The sequence below is a fragment of the Pteropus medius genome, unplaced genomic scaffold (assembly GCF_902729225.1).
Source record: "Pteropus medius unplaced genomic scaffold, Ma_sr-lr_union100, whole genome shotgun sequence".
Lineage (NCBI taxonomy): Eukaryota > Metazoa > Chordata > Mammalia > Chiroptera > Pteropodidae > Pteropus > Pteropus medius.
The window spans coordinates 3,707,478-3,727,561 of NW_024340701.1; the positions used below are offsets into that span (position 1 = coordinate 3,707,478).

General features: G+C 34.6%; 1 protein-coding gene across 1 annotated transcript; it reads left to right on the top strand.

The window, feature by feature from the left end:
* Positions 1-848: 848 nt before the first annotated feature.
* LOC120619006 (putative selection and upkeep of intraepithelial T-cells protein 1 homolog) lies at positions 849-19,069 on the top strand. Its single transcript, XM_039883139.1, has 7 exons — positions 849-915; positions 2,559-2,906; positions 6,235-6,516; positions 8,849-8,965; positions 11,556-11,660; positions 16,156-16,278; positions 18,765-19,069. Exons 2-7 carry the CDS (start codon positions 2,660-2,662, stop codon positions 18,815-18,817), a joined length of 927 nt encoding a protein of 308 aa, XP_039739073.1. The 5' UTR covers positions 849-915; positions 2,559-2,659; the 3' UTR covers positions 18,818-19,069.
* The last annotated feature ends 1,015 nt before the right edge of the window (positions 19,070-20,084 follow it).

Consider the following 20,084-nt stretch of genomic DNA (forward strand, 5'->3'; position numbering starts at 1 on the left):
ACGTATCTCCATATTTTAGCAGTGTCTTTTTTTCCATCTAAGATTTCTAGAGAAAGAGTCTATGCCCAAACTTATTACTAGGAGTTTATTGGAGGGCGGCTGTAATTTAGCCAGCAAAAATGTGGGCGGGGGATGGATTAGGAAGTATAGCAAGAAAGGAGTGGCATTTATATGCTTGTTTCTTCCTATTTCTTGTATCTGATCGATCCAAGTTTATCTCATAAACAGTTAATACGCCTTCACATGTAAGTTATTTTACCCAGGCCCTTTGGGTAGCTACTGGGGAATCTGGATCCCACCTCCCTGGTGTGGCATTTCCTTTGAATGTGGAAGTAGTGAGAGGAGCCAGAAGTTCCATGGATTCAAACTGGTCAGACTCTGCCCATGTAGTGGGGTTATAGATGTTTTGCTAAAGCTGATGTATCCCCCACAGGAAAAGGCACATGGGTCTTCCCATTACGATATGAGACAATATCAGAAGCAGCAGCCAGGGCTCTCCATTGAGCAAGGGGCCAAGCGAGTGTGGGGATATGCATAGCTAGGTTCTGCACCTTTATGCTCTTATCTGCCACCGCTGCCCTTCAGAATAGTGATCTGATGAAGGCAATGACCCACAGGAAGGAAAGAGGAAAGGAAATAGTTTCTCCTTTCTGACACCTGTGATTTCATTAAGTCATTTGGTTGCACATCAAAGAGAATTTTCTGGAAAGTCAGGATTTCCAAATTCTCTTTCCTTCTTCTTTCTCCTCATATGTGTGTGTGTGTGTGTGTGTGTGTGTGTGTTTTACCATGATTCTAGCTGCCTGATCCCACAATCACCACTTCATTTTCCAGGTGTGATGGAGCCTTCATTTTCCAGCGTATCTGGATACTTTGTGGCCACTCTTCTCTTACAGTTGGTCATACGCATCTCAGGTAGGGATATTTATTTCTTTTCGTGATGTGTCACATCTATAAAGAAAGTTGAGGTAAATGATATTGAAGGAAATGAGAAAGCTTTCTCACTGACGTTCCCCAGGTTCCATCCTTTCTGTTCTACTTTTGAGGATAGAAATAAGTCTTCAAACAACTTATGATTAGGAAATGTTATTTCAGTGACTGTGTCTTTCTCAGCCCCAATTTCATGCCACAGTGATGTAATGATGTGCCTAGGAAAAGAGACAGATAAATGTCTACCATTTCTCTCTGGGAGGCTCAAATTCTGGTAAATCATAATGAATATATCTCTTATATTTAAAAAGAAACCAGGATCATTTATGTGACTATAAATTATAAATTTAGTAGGACCTCATATAAAGAAATTGATGTTAGCTGGATCTGTCCATGAATTTTTCTTAGTGCAATGGGCCTTAAGTCCAATAATTCAGATTTCTATAATGAGGAGGACAAACAGAGACAGGAATGAATATGGCACAGTCGAAAGGAGCAAAAACTCAGAGTATGGGAGAAGCTGTGTGCTAGTTACTTACAGCTTCATAAAAATTATCCCTCAAATTTCTGATTTAAAATAACTATTTTATTATATCTCACAGCTTTTGTGGGTAAGGAAATCTGGCCAGTGCTCAGTTAGGCAATTCTGTTCCACATGATTTAGACTGAGGTCACTTGGTGTATTTTGCTGGTGAGCAGGATGGTCTGAAGGGCCCAAAGTGTTTTTCTTCACATGTCTAGCACTTTGGTGGAGTAAGGTGGAAAGCTGGGATCAGCTAGGATTGTCAAATGTGTCAACACGTGGCCTTTCTGCCGTGGTGGTCTCAGGGTAGTCAGAATTCCTTTTGGCAGCTCATGGCTTCCAGAAAGAGTGTTACAAAAAAAATGACAGCTGCTCATTTCTTAAGACAGTCTCAAAAATTATTGCAGGTTGTCTTCTGCCATATTTTACTGAGTAAAGCAATCACGAACCCCACAGTTTTAAGAGGAGGAGACATAGACCCTTTTTCTTCATGGAGGGAGCATCGGAAAATTTGTGGCCATCTTTAATCTACCAAAAATGAATACTAAAAAAAGTAGCTGGTGTATCTGATAAATAAAGGATGTTGTTCAGCAATAGTTGTTCACATCCCACCTCTCAATAATAGAAGTATTTTCCATGCCTTTGTTAGATGTGTACAGAGTGCATACTATGTTCAGGCAACGTTTTATGCATTGGGTATAATAAAGAGACTTAAAAAGGGGAATAAAAACAAGACTCTGCTGTTGTGCAACTTACAAATTAGTAGGCCATAAGATAATACAGGAATTAAAAATACCTGGTAGCAATATGTGCTATGAAGATATGTTTATGTATGATTAGGGACAATGTTAAATGGATGGTCATAAAAAATTTCTTTAATAGTTGACATTTAAGCTGAGACCTGACAGATAAGGAAGCAGTGATTGGAGTGTCTGAGGGAGGAAAGCTGCTGTCAGAGCAAAGATACCCCTGAAGTTACTGAGTCATAAAGGACTTGGCATCAAGAATAAGAACATATGCCAAAGTGTCCAGAGCAGAGAGATCTAGGTGAAGCATTCTTCTGTGGTCTTCAGACTAAATCCTTGGTCTCTAACTTCCTCCACAGAGCAGTTCACTGTGAACAGTTCCAGAAGCCACCAGGTGGTCACAGTAGGTGGACATGCTGATCTCACTTGCCAGCTGTCCCCACCACAGAGTGCGGAACACATGAATGTCGGCTGGTATCGTGATCACTACTCCCAACCAATTTATGTGCACAAGGACGGGGGAAAACTCTCTGGAAAAAGCCCTCAGAACTATATGAATCGCACAGTGTTCCTGAATAACAACCTGAGAGAAGGCAAAATGACTCTCAGAATCCACAGTATCAATGTTTTTGATGAGGGGCAGTACCACTGTTTCTTTAAAGATGGTGACATCTATGAAGAGGCCATCGTGGATCTGAAGGTGGCAGGTAAGGACAGAGGAGCCATCTCTAGTTTTCCTTGGTAGTGCTACTCTGGACTCATGATCCAGAATTCATGAATGCTGGCCCATGAGGAAAAGATCTCAGGGCATTTGTTAAAATTTATAACTTTTAAATATAATGAAATAATATAATTTGTAGAAAAATACGTAGAATAATATAATAACCCAGATACTTGGTTAACAATGTATCATATTTACTAGGATCAAGTTAAAGTTATCTTTGTACTCTCCAGCGATGCCATTCACTTTTCTTCTTTCCAAGAACTAATTATTAAATTCATATTGTCTTTTGGTTTATAAACAGGCATTCGTAAAAATAGATAGCATTATTTTTTGTTTTTAAATTTTATACAATAGTATCATTATACATATTCTGTTGATCTGATTATACTCTTAGTATTTTATTTTTGATATTAATTTATGCTTATTTGAGTAGATACAATTTATTCTTTTTAACAGCAGTATAGTATTCCATCCCATAAATATGACTATTGATTTATGTATTCCCATATTGATAAACATTTAGATAATAGACAAGTTTCTGTTCCTATGTTAAACTGTAATCTGTGTGTGTGAGAGAGAGCTCCTTTAGGATACATAGCTAAGAGATAAGTTGCTAGGCTATTGTGATAAATATCTTCAAATTAATTTGGTAATTGCTCACCAAAATGATTGGACCAATTTATAATTGACTCAAGTCATGCAAAAGCCATAACCACATTGAATACTTGGAATTATCACACTTTTAAACTTTGGCAATTGTGATTTTAGTTTTGATTTCCCTAATTAATAGGAAATAATGTCTTTTAATATTAAAAAATATATTTATCGACTATTCCCAATAATTGTAAGGTACTTCTGTCATCTACCAAGTCCATATCTCCACATGAGTCCTTTTACGAGTTTTTAATTTAATTATTTTTATTTAAATTATTACAGCTATGTGTCATGATATATGATAGGGCATATCTTTCAACCCTGCTATCCTTCTTCAAAACTATCTTGGCCCTTTAGTGTATGATTTGTAATTAGAAATTAAATATTCTTAGTAATTATGATTGAAATTGAATTGAATTTACAGACTAGAGAGATTTGTTGTGTTCCTTTATTTCATCAATGAACATTTACTCAGACTTCTTTATTTTATTTCAATTTATTTCAGTTAAAGATATTGCACAACTTTTGTCAAATTTCATTAGTCATTTTTTTTTGCATTATGAATGAGGTGTTATTGTTACACATTCTAATGATTATTGATGTACTATAGGAATGTTACTGATTTGTTTTTTGTTTTTTATTTTTATTTTTTGTTTTCTTTAAATGTTATTTACTTTCTGAATGAAAACATCAAGATTTAAAATTTTATAATTTAAAGACTGCATAGTGAAATTTCTCCCATATATTCTCATCTTATAGCCATGAATTTCACCATTTACAGGTAGCTAATGTGATTAATTTCTTACATACCACTTCTTGAGAAATTTTATATTTAAATGTGTAATATACATAAACATACATATGTACATTCATATACAAACATGCAGACATAGAAGTATGTATCTGTATATTATACGTATCTATATCTTACTTTTAAATAAATGTTACCCTATACATTGTTTTACAACTTGCTTTTTTTAACTTAATAACTTGAACTGGAAGTGATAGAATTTTTTTCTATCACTTCTGTGGTTGCAATGTTTTCCATTGTGTGGATGCTTTAGAAATTATCTTACCCACATCCTTTTAAAGAATATGCAGACTGCTTTCAAGCTTTTGGTGTGCCAGCAATGTTTTAATTAATAATTTAAGTAAATTACTACATATGTAATTTCACACATGTGCAAGTGTATGCCTATGTGAAAATTTTAGCATCAGATTGTCAAATCACATATCATACCTTTAGGCTTTTAAATAGACTTTGTTGAACTGACAGAGCAAATTGGGTATAGGGTGGGATTAATGCACCAGGATCTTCACCCTTTTAAGCCTCTGGGTTCCAATACTTTCTCTTATACTTCCAGAAATTCTCTAAAAGAAACTCAGGGTCATTAGCTGTCTTTCCTGATAAGCAAATGCTCAGAGGCAGAAATGGCTAAACCCTCACTGAATTCCAATTCTTTCCCTATAAAGGTCCTGTAATTGCTTTTTATCTTGTTAGGACTTTGAGCAAATTTTAGGTGATGCATTTTGTATTTCATACACATTTGAGTTGTCTTCAGTGGGAAGATTGCTTCAAATTAGCTCATCATCATTACTGGCAGCCAAAACTCTAAAGATATCATTTTTATTTAAAAAATGTTATTTATTTATCATTTCTATACTTATTCACTCTCAAAAATTGATGCAGATTCTATGCTCAAAAAGTGATGATGCAAATTCAAAATAGCCAATGTAGACAATGGTGGAATTTAATTCTAATTTGAATTTTTAAAAATTATTTTTTTTGTATTGAGGTATACTTTACAAACAATAGAATACACAAATCTTAAATGCATAGATCAGTGAATTTTTACATATGGGGATACCCATGAACTCATCTTTCCAATTAAGGTATTGAATATTTCTAGCACCCTAGAATGGCTCATCTTTCTTCCTCCTAGTCAGTACCACTCTCCTCCTACTATGGTAAGCATCATTCTTCTACCACAGTAGATTAGTTTTGCCTCTTCTAGAAGATGATATCAGTGGAGTCATACTTTTACATATGCAGTTGCTCACCATTATTCATTTAAGTTATTGTAAATAGCAAAAGTTCATTCTTTTGCATTTTTCTGTACTATTCTATGCTGAAACTGGACATTTGCATTACTTTCAGTTTGGGACTATTATGAATAACACTACCATGAATATTCTTAAACATACATTTTGGTAGGAATTAGTACTCATTAGTCTTATCATTTCCTTGATAATAATATATTATATATATCAAATATCTTTTCAAATCTTTTGCTGGTTTTAAAAACCAAGTTTGTCTCTCTTATTGACTAATGCTATTTTTAATGTATTTTGGACTCAACTCTTTTCTCAGATGTATTGTGTCTGTAGTTTGCTTTTTCACTATCTACATGTCTTTTGATGAATAGAAATTATTAACTTCCATAAAGTCTGATTTTTCAATCATTTCTTCTATGGTTAATATTTTCAGTGTCCTTCTAGCTTGGATTCGGATTGGAGTATTATCCCTGCCCTAATTGTGGCTATCACTATTAAACTTAATACATATTACATTGGCCACAGAAAATGAGAGGGAACATTTACTTCTTAGTTCTTGAGTCCACACCAATAATTAATGTCATTTCTCCTTTCTACTCCAGCTCTTGGCTTGGATATACAGATTAATGTTCAGGTTTTTAATACAAAAGAGATCATGGTGGAGTGTAACTCACAAGGGTGGTTCCCACAAGCCCAGATGAAGTGGAGAGACAGCAGAGGGAATGTAATTCCACCCTTATCAAAAATCTTCTCTCAGGATGAAGCTGGATTATTGCACCTAAAGACGAGCGTTCTCCTCAAAAACAACACCCATGGTCCTGTCACTTGTGGCTTTTATAATCCAGTTACTGGTCAAGAGAAAAGGGCAGGTATTGTCCTACCAGGTGAGTGCTCATGATTTGGTTCTATCAAGAAAGAACTCTTTTCATGAGTGTGACAAACTAAAGATAAACCTAAGTGAAATCACAAATGTGAAATTGCTTTATAAAGTATAAACTGCTATGGACATGTAATATTTAAACCTTATTAAGTGGCTGGTAATAAGGAAGACACTAGATGCTAAGGGGATAATTTTTTTAAATGGAGGATTAAAATAATTGGAGAAAGAACTCTTATTCTGTTTAGCATATTAGATTTCAAAATTACATGTCATTTGAGAGCTAGATCCACTATTTTTAGCTCTGTGAACTTGGATGTCACTTAATCTTCAAGGCCATTGATTTCTCTCATTTGGAAATGGTAACATAGATGGCATTTCGAATTCGAAATAAAATATTGCAAGTGAAATAGCATTAAAGACATAGAGCAATGTGCAGAATTAAGATTGATTAAAAAAATTATGGATGTCACAAACGGACTTCATTACTACCCTATGAAGAAATAGACATGTAGAAAAGTCAGTTACTAAACATCCAGCAACAGATAAGTGATATATTCAGGATTAGATCTCAGCTCCTCACCCATTATCCAAGGCTATTTTTCTCTGACAAGGGGTGATTGTGATCAGAGCAAGTATTTCCTGGAGCCAGTAACCAAATTACTACAGTTCGCTTTTAGTTGTTTAGAATAGGGACAGGAAAGTATGCCTAGCACCAATATTGTTTACTACAAGAAGAGGATATTGATTGGTCCTAGTATTGCTTAATATAGGGACAGGGACTTATTTTGATTTCACTTCTCAACAGTGACTATTGCTGAAAAACAGGAGAGGACATTCCCTAATGGACATCATCAGCATCTACCAGATGATCTTTGGATGTGTTCTCAGATAAATTTTAGCTTTATTGTTAGAGTACTCCTGAACAGAAAATGATGACTTTAACTAGATTCAGTTCACAAAGTCTTAGTATCACAGAATTATAAAAAATATCCTTTCTCCTCAGAGTCATGGAAGAATAATTGGGAAGCTGATAAATAAATCTCAAAGGCCTTTTTCTCCTGTTCATCAAAACCGCACTTCAGATGCTTAGGTCTCTTTGTAATCCAAAACTAGTCCCTTAGTCAACTCACAATTTCAATCTTCTGTTTCACTTCACGGGAGTCTTATTTTTGGTTTCCCTTTCAATCCTACATTTCTATTCTGAGTCATTCAGGATTCTTGGACTGGTTAACCTAATCAATGATTTTGAAGCTAAAGTGTAAATGTAGAAACTTGGATCCCATGCCCTTTTCTTGTTGATCTTTTAAAATTTGAATGAAAGCCTTTCGTAAAATGAGAAAGCAAATCCAGTCCTGGTGAGAGCCAAGTAAGGGAGAAGCCTTGACAACAGAGCTGTTATTTTTACACATTATTTTTTTTGTTGTTCCTAGAGTCCATGTGTCCCTCCAATTCTAATAGTTTGGTGCTAATCTACTGGGTTAGCCGGCTTTATTTTAAACCATTTATTAATTTAATACATTAAAGTATATATTTTGTGTTCTGCACATGAAAGTCACAATATGAGGAGGTATTGCCCGTACTATTCTGTGGTTATTTGTTTGACTTTCTCCAAGTTCACTTTCTCCATTCCTTTGAAAACAACGCTTGTCTCTTCACAATATTTTATACACGAGACTTCTTAAACTCCACTTTCTTGGTCGGTGGTTGGTGGTAATGACAGGGCAAATGCTGGTATTCCACTTTCCTTATTTTCTGAACTTTGAGGAGTTTGAGGAGTTCCTTGCTTTATCACCACTCATAAATTTGTCACTTTTTATTTAAATATTTTGATTGGCATATTGAAAGTTCTCCCTTGGGAGACGTTTTCTGTCATATTGGCCCTAGCTCACAGGGAATTTAAACACTAAACGTTAGAAAACTTTTGCAGTTTTCTTTCTCTTTGCAGAATTTCAGTGTTCATACATTTTCTTTAAACTTCCTAAAATTTCACCAGGGGCACTTCTGATCCAGTTCTGCAACCATTGGCTTCCTCAAATCCTACATATATTATGGTACACAAATCTTAGAGATTTGTTCCTTGGAATGTAAGAAAAGAAATAGAAAGATATTCCTCCATTTAACTGTTTCATCCTTGGCTCAATAACTCCCAAATCCTGGTCTTTCCCCTAGTCCAGTTTCATTGGCCAGTAGCCCTCATCTAAGCCCAGGGTACATAGTATAGCATGTGATGGGCCCATATATTGGGATCCTGCTGCCTTAGCAGCAATATTCTGTGCCCATTGGAGTCTTGTAATCCTGCTGCTCTACTTACCAAGTATTTCTGCTCTCTTTTTCAGATATCCTGTTCCAATCGCAGAATATGATCTTATCTGGTGCTGTTTTCCCCCTGGCATATTTGAGCATTATAATTGCTCTTCTGTATTTCAGAATGAAATACATTCCATTCAAACAAGGTAAAGAGCTCTGAAGCCATCCCTTCTTTACCTGATATTAAGTGCTTAGGGAAGGTTCATATGAAACTGTGTAAAACTGCATCTCAGAGCATTCCATTGCTATGCTTGTCAAAGAAGGTCTTAATGTTGAGTTATGCCTAGGGTTAGGCCGCTGTCCTCCCTCCTGCGTGGTCCTCCAGGGCTCAGGCACTGCTACTGTCTATTACCACCAAAATCTCCTGATCCTTTCAGAGCCATCATTATTTGTTTCCCATCACTTGGAATCTCAATAATAGTAATTCTGTCCTCTTCCACAGGCAGCCAGGGATATTCAAACTTATTACTCAAGTTGTCCAGAATATTTTACCTTGATAACAAGAGAAAAAGAGAAACATATGAACCAATAACCAGATTCTTAGTCCTCCTACATCTCCTCTCAACTCCCCTTTTGCTCTTTCTATGAAGTTAACTTGAATATCCACTTTTTCTGGTCCATTAGAAGTAGAAAATTGAGCCTTAATTTCAAGGAACTGAGAACAGAGGGCAGAGAAGGCATCAGATACATTTGAGAATGACTCCTTTTAGTAATTGACCTTAGGAACTTTAGAACATGCAAGATGAGTAACAGAAGTGACAAGTTATGACATCAAATACTTTAGATTTCCTAAGAGAAATGAACTGTCATATATTCTAGGCTCTTCTGGATGGAGGAAGAGATGAACTGGGAGATTGGGGGAATTATTTAATCTATAGTGACATATACACAATTCACAAGACAAATTGCCTTTTGAGAGCTATAATAAAAACGAGATTTATCTATAATTCATGAAACATAAAGCTAAAAAAAGAACAGAAAATTCAACTTGCTCAGCTCTCTACTCAATTCGTAAAGACCTCTATAACTTTGAATGAATATTTGTCATGTGCCAGCAGAAGTGATAAACAATTTATAGTGAATATCTTACTAATTTTTCCAAACTATCCAGTGTGGTAAGTTGTAATTATTATCATCATTTTTTAGATGAAGTTAAGGATCAGAGTTTTTAAGTGAGTTGCTCAAGCTCAAACAATAGAGCCAGAATTGGAAACAAGATGTTTCAAATACCAAACACTTCGCTCCAGCTATCATGCTCTTTATGTTGTGTGGTACCAAGACCATTTTTGCATCCTTGCAGTGATGGGGAGGTCACTAACTCATACGACAACTTGACTTATTTATTCAACAAATGTATTTGAGCATCTCCAAGTTATTAGGCACTGTTTTAGATATTGACAATACAGTAAGTGGTGGGATTGGGGGTGGGGGGCAAATATCTTTGCCCTCATAGACCCTACTTCTAGTGTAATGTGAGAATATTCTTCCTTTTTGGAATTTTCTTGTTGATAATACTGGTATTTGTGACTTAAAAAACAAATAAACCTATAGTATTTTTTTTCTGTCTGACTTATTTCACTTAGCATAACACCCTCTAGATCCATTCATTTAGAATCTAAAAAAAAAAAATAAATGAACAAGTAAAACAAAACAAACAAACTCATAGATACAGAGAATAAACTGATGCTTGCCAGGTGGAATGGGTTAGGAGGATGGGCAAAAAGGTGAAGGGGATCAAGAAGTACAAACTGTCAGTTATAAAAATAGTCACAAGGATGTAAATTACAGCATAGGGAATATAGTCAGTTATATTGTAATAACTATGTACAGTGCCAGATGGGTACTAGACTTATCATGGCGATCACCTGGTAATATAAATGTCTAATTACTATATTGTACACCTGAAACTAATATAATATTGTCTGTCAACTATAACTTAAAAAGAAAAACAAATAAACAAAACAAACAAAAACCAAAATCATATTTCTTCTGGGATCTTCTCCACTCTAGGCCAAGTAAGTATTTACAGTTATTTTTCCTTGCATGATATGTCTCAGAATTATCCAACGATCTTGTCATTTTTCTCTAGAAATGAGATGAACCAGTAAATGATTTTTTAACTTTAGTTTTATATAGGAAATCAGAGTTTAATAAGAAGAATTGTCCAACCTTGAAATGATCTTTTTCACACTGCAGTGAGCTCCATATAAAATAACTATTCAAGCCAAGATTAAATGAGCGAATAGCAGGGACGCTGTAGAGAAGAGCCTTGCATTGTACCTTAAGGCCCTGACATTTGTAAAGTTCTTGGCTTCCAAGGCACTTTTGTTCTCTTAGCTAACTCAGGGTTTCCAAAAACTACAACTTTGTCGGTCCTATAAAATTTGGACCCTTAAGCATTCACAAGGTTATAGTGACCAGAGCCCTATTCTTTCTAGATCTTATTTCCAAGCCGATCATATGCTACACTGTATGGGGAAAAGTAGGAGGAGATCGTTCTTTCTAACTGCTCTATCCTTAGCATAAATGACTGTGAGCCCTGACTTTTGGCTTTATATTCACTCACAGTCCTGCCTTTCATATCTGAGCTCTTTCTGATATAGGTTGAATAGCTCTGAGTAGACACAACAATGAGACCTTAAAAAAAGTTTAATGTACTCAGCATGTTTGTTGTTATTCCAATGTATTTGTAAAGTTCTACCTTCCTAACTCTCTTTCTCTTTGAATCTTTTTCAGGTCTACAGAAAAAATGGCTCAGATACCATGAAATCGTGTTTGACTGTTTACCATTCTTGATATATGTTAGCATCTTTCCCGTCTACTGGAACTTATTCAATAGAGGTAAATGAAACTAGAAAAATTAAGTTTCTCAGGTTGTCTCCTCTCTGGCTGGTGCCCTCTTTACTAGGAAGTATTTAGATAAAGTGGGGTGACCTTTGTAGCAGCGATAGGAGGAAGAGTCAGGATTTAGGAGATATCTCAGAGACTTCAGATTCTGTTTCCTGAACTGTTAGAAGCCCTGAATTGTAGTACTGATTGATGGCTGTGTTTCCACCATCACTCATGCTGATAGTTGCTTATGCACCAAGAAAAAGATATATTCCTTCTGGTCTCGCAGACATTTCACCAGAAATTATCAAGTCCAGACATTCATTTACAAAACACAATTACTGATGTCACCTATAGATTTGTTCTAAAGCCACAATTCCAAAACATTTTTGAGTTAGAGATCTTTGAAAGATTAACGAAATAATCCTGATGCACAATTTTATTTATTTGCTTTTCAGTTTCGAGACTGTTGAAAGCTACCATTATTTTCAAGTATCATTTAACCCTCTTCACTATATATTTAGATGTTATCTAGAAGTGTAATTATACCATATCATATATCTTATTATGAAAGTATCTGAGAGTAGCAATATCTTTTACTTGTTTGCAGTCACTGGGAAGTAGTTATATAGCACAATGACTAAGTTAGCAAAAGGACCACTTTATTATTTGCTAGGACTTTTTCAAATCTAATATATATTTCTGAATTTGTCCCAAATGAAGCCCATTACGTATTTGCAAAACCTAAGCCTCAAATCTTAAACAAATGAGCCCAAGGAACAGCCCTTATTATGGTCAACTAGAAAGTAGTAAGAAAGTATAAGAATATATGATGGAATTCTTTTTCCAACAGTATGGGAGGTCTGAATACCTTAAACCACTATCAACAAAAGCACTCATCTCTTTAATTATGCGTTGCAATATCTATCTATCTATCTATCTATCTATCTATCTATCTATCTATCTACCTACCTACCTATCATCTATCATCTCTATCATCAATCTATATCTCTCTACCAAACATTATTTTCAAGTTATTTTTGAGCTACTCAGAAGGAATTTGCTAAAAGAAATTCTTCAGACAGAGGAAAATAATACCAGAAGGAAATGAAGACATTAGGAATTAAGGAAGAGTAAGAGAAATAATAAATGTCTGGGTAAACCTATTAGAATATTCTTCTCCTCTTAAGTTCTTTAAAAACCCCAGCTGGCTATTTCTCTTCATGTTGTACCACCACTTGGCTCTGAACACAGGTACACAGTAAAGTGGATGTATTAGTCCATTCAGAGTGCTAAAGCAAAAGCCACAGATCAGGTAGCTTATAAACAACAGAAATTTATTTCTTATAGTTCTGGAGTCTGGGAAGTCAAAATAAAGGTGCCAGAATGGTCACATTCTGGTGAAGGCCTCCTTCCTGGTTTACAGCTGGTACCTTCCCACTGTGTCCTTGCATGACAGAAGGGGGCTAAGAAGTTCTATGTGGTCAAAAGCACTAATCCCATTAATGAGGGCCCCAACTTCATGACCCAATCACCTCTCAAAGACTGAACTTCTTAATGCTATCACATCAGGCATAGGGATTTCAACATATACATTTGGAAGGGACACAAATACTCAGACCATAGCTGTGGAGTTAAGTAAAAAACAAAACAAAACAAAACTTTAAAATATGTTTGATGGTGGAAAGCAAAAATCATAATATTGTCTGATTATATTTTTAATGTATGTAGGTATAGATATAACATACAAGAAAACTACAATATAAATAGGGATAGTAAAGGGACCCATTTTCATGGTAAAGTGTGATTCTAAGTGGGTAGTAGAAAGCTGATAATATTTATTTTAATCCCTAGTGCAACCACTAAAACCTACCAAACAAAAACTATACAAACTGATAGAGTAAAAACACTAAAGATAAATTAAAATATAATAATAATAATAAAAAAGTTTAAAGAACCCCCAAAAATAGCAGAAAAGAGAAGTAGAGGAATGAGAAATAGAGAAATAATAAAATGGTAGACTTAAATCCAAAGATATCAATAATTACATTAAATGCAAATGACCTAGTTTTGTCAGTTTTTATTTCATGTTTGAAGCCATAGTAAGTGCATACACATTTAAAATTGATAACCTTTACTGTTGAAGAGAAACTTTAATCACTACAGTGTAGCCTTGGCATCTATTTTGTTCAATAGTAGTATGGCCTCACCAGTAATTTTATGATTTGTATTCGCATTGTATATCTTTTTCTAATCTTTCATTCAATCTTATAAAATATTTTATATTTAAACTTTTCTGTGTGCTTATGCTTTTATGTTCCTCTTGCAAAAAGTATATAATTAGATTTTAATTTTTTAATCTGTCTGACAATAATTGTCATTTAAATGGGTTATTTATGCCTTTTGCTTATTGATGCTTTAAATCTCTAACATTATTTTGTGCCTATTTGATCTTCCTGTTCAATCTACATATTTTCATTCTTTCATTTTAATTTGTGTATTTTTAATAATTGCATTTTCTTTTTATAATTTCAACCATTCCATCAATTTTCACTTATAATTGGCATATAATTTATACAGTATTTCTATTCTTTAAGTAGTTCCCTTAGAAATATAATGTGTATACTTAATTTATTAAGTCTGAAGTGAATTAGTACCTTAAACACTCTCATCAAATAAAAAAACTTAGAATAGTTTAACACTGTTTTGCTCCATTGAGTTACTAGTTGCTGGAGATTTTAATTTTATGTTATTTAAGCCTCATAGATAGCATTATTTATTTATATTTATCCATTTATTTACAATGTTTTTGATCTTTATTCATTCTTGCTTGTCAAATATCACATATACTAACACATTTAGTAGTCTGGTGGCCTTTACCTCACCTTTATTTCAATGGCTACCAAATTTTAGATTGGAAGTTATTTTTTTTTTCCAAAGGCTACAGAATTTTAGGTTTGAAGTTATTCTTTTCCAGTGTACTGAATATATTATTTCACCATTTTAGCTTCCACTGTTGCTTTTCTATTGAGAAATCTGCTGTCAGTCTGAGTGCAACTCTTGAAATGTTTTTTCTCTGGCTGATCAAATGTTTTTATTTGCTTTTATGCATGTGTGCATGCACACCTCAATGTCAAATTCTTTTTATTTTTCATAATAAGGATTTGTTGGGCTCCCTGATTTTCTAGATTAGTGTCTTGTACCAAATTTCAAATATTCTCAACTACTACTGTTTCAAATACTTGCTTTTCTACATTCTTTTACTCTTTTTCTTTTATAACTTTACAACTATCATCAGAACTTTCTGCTCTATCTTATATATCTCTTACCTTTTATTAATTGTTTTCACTTTTTCTCTCCATATTTGTGTCTTCCAATTTATTATCCAATTTACTAATTATCTCCTGATATATGACTAATTTACTGTGGAACTCATCCTTTGAATTCTTAAATTCAGGTATTATGTTTTGATATCATCAATTCTATTTACTACATTTTCAAATGTGCTATGTCTCATGTTATTTTTTATCATTTCTGTCCTGCAGATTATTCCTACCTTATCTTTTTAAATTTTGAAATATAATATGCATAGGTATGTCATAAGATTCTGTCTCATGATTGAAATGCCTAAATTGTTTTTGCATCTGTTTCTGATTTCTGCTGAATGTTGTTTTTGTAGCTCTAATTCATTTAGCAGACATTTAATAAGGGCCTACTATGTGCCAGACACATTTCCAAATACGAGGGATTCAACAGTGAACAAAAAATTAAAAGACCCTGACCTTCTGGAGCTTACATTTTAATGACAATGTCATGTATTAATGAAATGAAAACTACTATCTTCTAACTTCTCTATTGGTCTCATCTCATCACAATGACAGCATTTTAAAGATTTAAATTTAGTAATCATAGCTCCTTTATCATTATTTGCCCATTCGTTACTTAAATGGATTGACTTTGAGCTCCTTCAATATTAAGATCATATCCAGTGTACACTGCATATTCAAATTTTGTCTTCCACCACTGAGCTGAAATTACAATTTTGTTTTATCCAACTGTTCAAAGATCCAATTTATTATCTCTATGACATTTCTATAACATTTTCCCTCTACAGCTCCCAACCAAGCGTATAAAAGCAAATGAGAGTGTATTCTCAGTTACCTGTGGATAAGTAAGTAGATGCCTTGCGGTTACGTTCATGGCTCAGCCCAAATTCCAGGCACCCTCTGGCTCATCTAAACTACCAAGTCTTATCCAGTTATAAAGTCTGGAGCTGCTATTCCAAAGTAGGCCCAGAAACAAACAAACAAACAAACAAACAAACAAACAAACAAACAAACAAAGTAAATGAGGGCTAGAAGGCAGATTTTTCTTTGTCAGTGCTTCCTTTTCTTCTTGTTAAGTGGGTTCTATATATCTGTTTTCTTTATTTGTGCATCTTTTCCAGTCTCTATTTTGTCTAAAATAGACAAAACATATTGGTTTAAATATTTTCTCTTTTCTCTAGTCTCTGTTTTAGATGACCTGTCCCCATTGTATGGTACTTGGATGTGTGATATATCTGTGATCCTGAGTGTACTGATGGCATTTTTCATCATCCTCATTTTTGTTCTACTTTATACCCTGAAAGGTAAGTGATACAAGGAGGGTGGGAGCTCTGACAGTGTTATCTTCTACATCTCCACCAGAATCCCTTCTGTGTTCATCTTTGAAATTTCTGTTACAAGGTCAAATAAGCTCTAAAAAAAAAAAAATGATAGCTTGAGTTATCCACATATTTTCTTCTACATCAGCACATCAGCAAGCAGAATGGGGACATTTTAGGAACTACCTCATGCCTTGCTAATTTCTCATTTCACTAAATTCCCAAATCCCCCTTTACTGATAAAAGAACACCCAAGTGCAAGAATAGGGAATTTACCATTTACATTAAAGATTCAGTGGCACCAGAAAGACCCCGCCCGACCATGCTTAGCTATTGATCAGTTAATGTTGAAAGTTTGCTACAGATCCATGAGGAAGGTTCTCTTTGACATCTCTATGGAACTCTTCCTTCAGCTAAAACCTATGCTATGATAATAAAGGCACATGTACAGGGGGGGGCTAGCATACCACCCAAATCATGAGCAATTTCCATGTAAGAGTCACATAAAAGCAAAAAGAAAGAGCAGACATAATAACATAAGAGCTAGAACAACCAATGCAGACTTATTTTATACCTTTCTGAATTCTGTTATTCCAAACCCTAATCAATTACTCAATCATTGCATTTGTCTGGGGGCTAATAAATAGATGTAAACCCTTTAAGGATCTGGTGGTTATATAGTGAGGAAAAATGGAGACCACATCCGAGTTCCATACTTTGCCCTTTTAAGCCTGTGGATAAAACTTCAAAAAAAACTTACTCAATGAAACCTTTATCATTTTGCTTTAAGTCTGACTTTTAATTCTAAAGGCTTTTCCTACCACATGGGCCATGTATATCTATATTTTAGTCTCTTTTGTAAACATTTATTCCCATTCTAGATATAGGGACTAGAAAAAGATGAAGGCATTTGGGCAGGGTTATAGAATCTGAATTATTGCATCTTATTATTTACTATTCACTTATTACACCAACAATATTCCCAAGGGAAATAATGAACACAAATATGGCTAGGGATATTGCCACTCCTTAGTATTAAGAACTTTCTCCAAAAGCGTTAAACTTCAATAAGTGGATATTAGTCCCACTGCTATTTAAATTTGAGTTAAGCCTCAGATCATGAACAAAAATGACATCAAATAACTTAGATCTGTAAGTTCAACAAAGACTTACCCTGTTGACTTTCTTTACCACTCCTGTTGTGAAGGAAGGCTAGTCTGAATAGGACTAAATAGTCAGAAAGAAAATCAAGACAAGGCCAAGAAAGGCAGGACAAAACCCCCAGACCCTTAAAGGGACTACATTTATTTATTAGCTCCAGACAAGTACAATGATTGAGTAATTGATTAGTGTTCGGAGTAACAGCATTCAGAAAGGTATAAAATAAGTCTGCGTTGGTTGCTCTAGCCCTTATATTATTACATCTGCTTTTTCTTTTTGCTTATATGTGAAATCGCTCATGATTTGAATGGTATGCTAGCCCTCCCTCTACATGTGCCTTCATTACCATAGCATAAGTTCTGTCCCAATAGAGGATAATATTTAGGCTCTGCTTCCTGCCAGAGATGATAATGAAGGCATGTGTATAGGGAAAGGTAGCATACTATCCAAATCATGAGCAATTTCCATGTAAGAGTCTCATGCCAATAAAAAATACCAGAAGTAACTGAGAAGGGCTGTGCTCCCTCCAATATTGGCTTGTTTTATTCCCTTCTTGCTACTGGTTATGGGTTTTCCCTTCTGTCTGAAAAAAGATCAGGTGAATTCTAAATTGGTCATAATTTGGTGGTGTCCAAGTACCCTGTAATGCTGGAAGCCCTTAAATCAGGGGTTTTCTGTTTGAGAGGAGCCAAAATGTATGTCTAGTGCTGGCTTGTTTTTCTCTAAGTCAAGCAATTACAGAAGTATCAGGCTTCCTTTTCTTGGACTGTAATTGCTAAAAGAATGAGTCATGGCTGTGACATCTGATTTAACATTCTACTTCCAAACCATATCATTTTTCTTCCTTAACAAATATATTCTAAATATATTAATGTAGAATGAGATCTAGATCTGTCTTGGGAAAGACTCTACTTCCTTACCTAAATGATATACTCTAAGTTTATAGTAGGGAGCCTTCAAATTTTGTGACTTACCTGATATTTAAGCCAATATCTTTGCTTCTCTATATCTATCTCTTCATCGACTCAAAGCTTCTTGAATGACACATGTAATTTACCTAAAAATGATTGTCAATACTGGTTTCTGCTCTAGAATTTAACTTTACAAAACACTGCAATCAAAGAGATTCTTTGCTTTCCCCAATTTTGTTCTGTCTACAAAATGTAAATTCAGATCTTGATCTTCCTTGTCCTATGAATGTCAGTGATTACCATTATGGCCTCTGATGTATACTCCTCCCCTTATATCCTAAATTTAATCAGGATAAATTTATATACCTTCAGTAACAACACTCAATGCTTCCTCGACAGATTTTCTACAGTCACAAGCATCTGACTATTTATCTGAAACACAGGACACTTGAAGGCAGTAGAACCACTTATATAAAACTTGAGGAAAAAGCATTTTGGACCAAGAGACTGTACTTGTGTGCAAAGCCAAATAATTACCAATGTGTGAGAGCAAAATTAATTCTTTTATAGTTATTTTGTAGTCTTTGAATATATTCATTACGCACAGATCTTTCATGAGAAATTTACGTGAGGAATTAGCCAAACCAAATGTAATCACACTATAATTAAGATCTCAAGCAGGGAGAATATCTATATGTAGAAAAAGTGATAAGCTAAGAAACAAATAAACATACCACAAAATCTAAATACTTCCTTGAAATAATTCCAATGTACTATAATCAGATATGTAAATTGACTAAAATCTCTGATTTTCAAACTGAGACTCAAATTGGATATTAAAAAATAGATGTTTGATTTTCAAGACATATGCTGTGATGGTTAATTTTATGCATCAAACTGACTGGGCTAAGGGATGCTCAGATAACTGGTAAAACACTATTTCTCAGTGTTTCTGTGAGTATGTTTCTGGAAGAGATTAGCATTTGAGTCAGTAGACTGAGTAAAGCAGATGGCTCTCACCAATATGGGCAGACATCATCCAATTCACTGAGAGTCCAAATAGTAGAAGAAGGTTGAGAAAGAGCAAATTCACTCTCTCATCTTGAGTTGGGATGTCCATATTCTTCTGCCTTTGAACAGGCAATTAACTTTGAATTGAGAGTTACACCATTGGCTCTCCTGGTCCTCAGGCCTTTGGACTTGCACTGAATTACACCACCAGTTTACTTGGTTCTCTGGTTTGAAGATGGCAGATCATGGGACTTCTTGTTCTCCAAATCATAATAAATTTACACACATACACACACACATGCACACGTGTGTGTGTGTGTCCTATTGGTTCTGTTTCTCTAGAAAACTCTGGCTAATATATATGCTTAAAATTTAATGATAAAATCAGTTTTAATGTCAAAGAATGGAGAAATAAATACTTGGAAAGTAATACTGTATACCTACATTAATTCTAGTAATTATACAGAAAATATAATTGCTACAATATAATAGTAATAGGTGTCAGCTTTTTAAATTTTAGCCATTCTGGTTGGCATGTAGTGCTATCTTACTGGGGTCTTAGTTTATATTTCTATGATGACTACATATGTACCTCAGTGCAAAATCAATCCAAGACTGTGTAAGTGTCTACATGAGACTCTAAGAGAGTGAACTGTTATACCTTAATCCATAATGTCAGAGAAAGAAAAGTTTGATGTGGACCTAACA

What these genes read in the sequence shown, in the direction of transcription:
- LOC120619006 (XM_039883139.1), top strand. Translation starts at nt 2,660, where the DNA reads ATGAATGTCGGCTGGTATCGTGATCACTACTCCCAACCAATTTATGTG. An exon ending in CGTGGATCTGAAGGTGGCAG is followed by an intron (nt 2,907 to 6,234) that starts GTAAGGACAGAG and finishes TTTCTACTCCAG; the next exon opens with CTCTTGGCTTGGATATACAG. An exon ending in GGCAGGTATTGTCCTACCAG is followed by an intron (nt 6,517 to 8,848) that starts GTGAGTGCTCAT and finishes TCTCTTTTTCAG; the next exon opens with ATATCCTGTTCCAATCGCAG.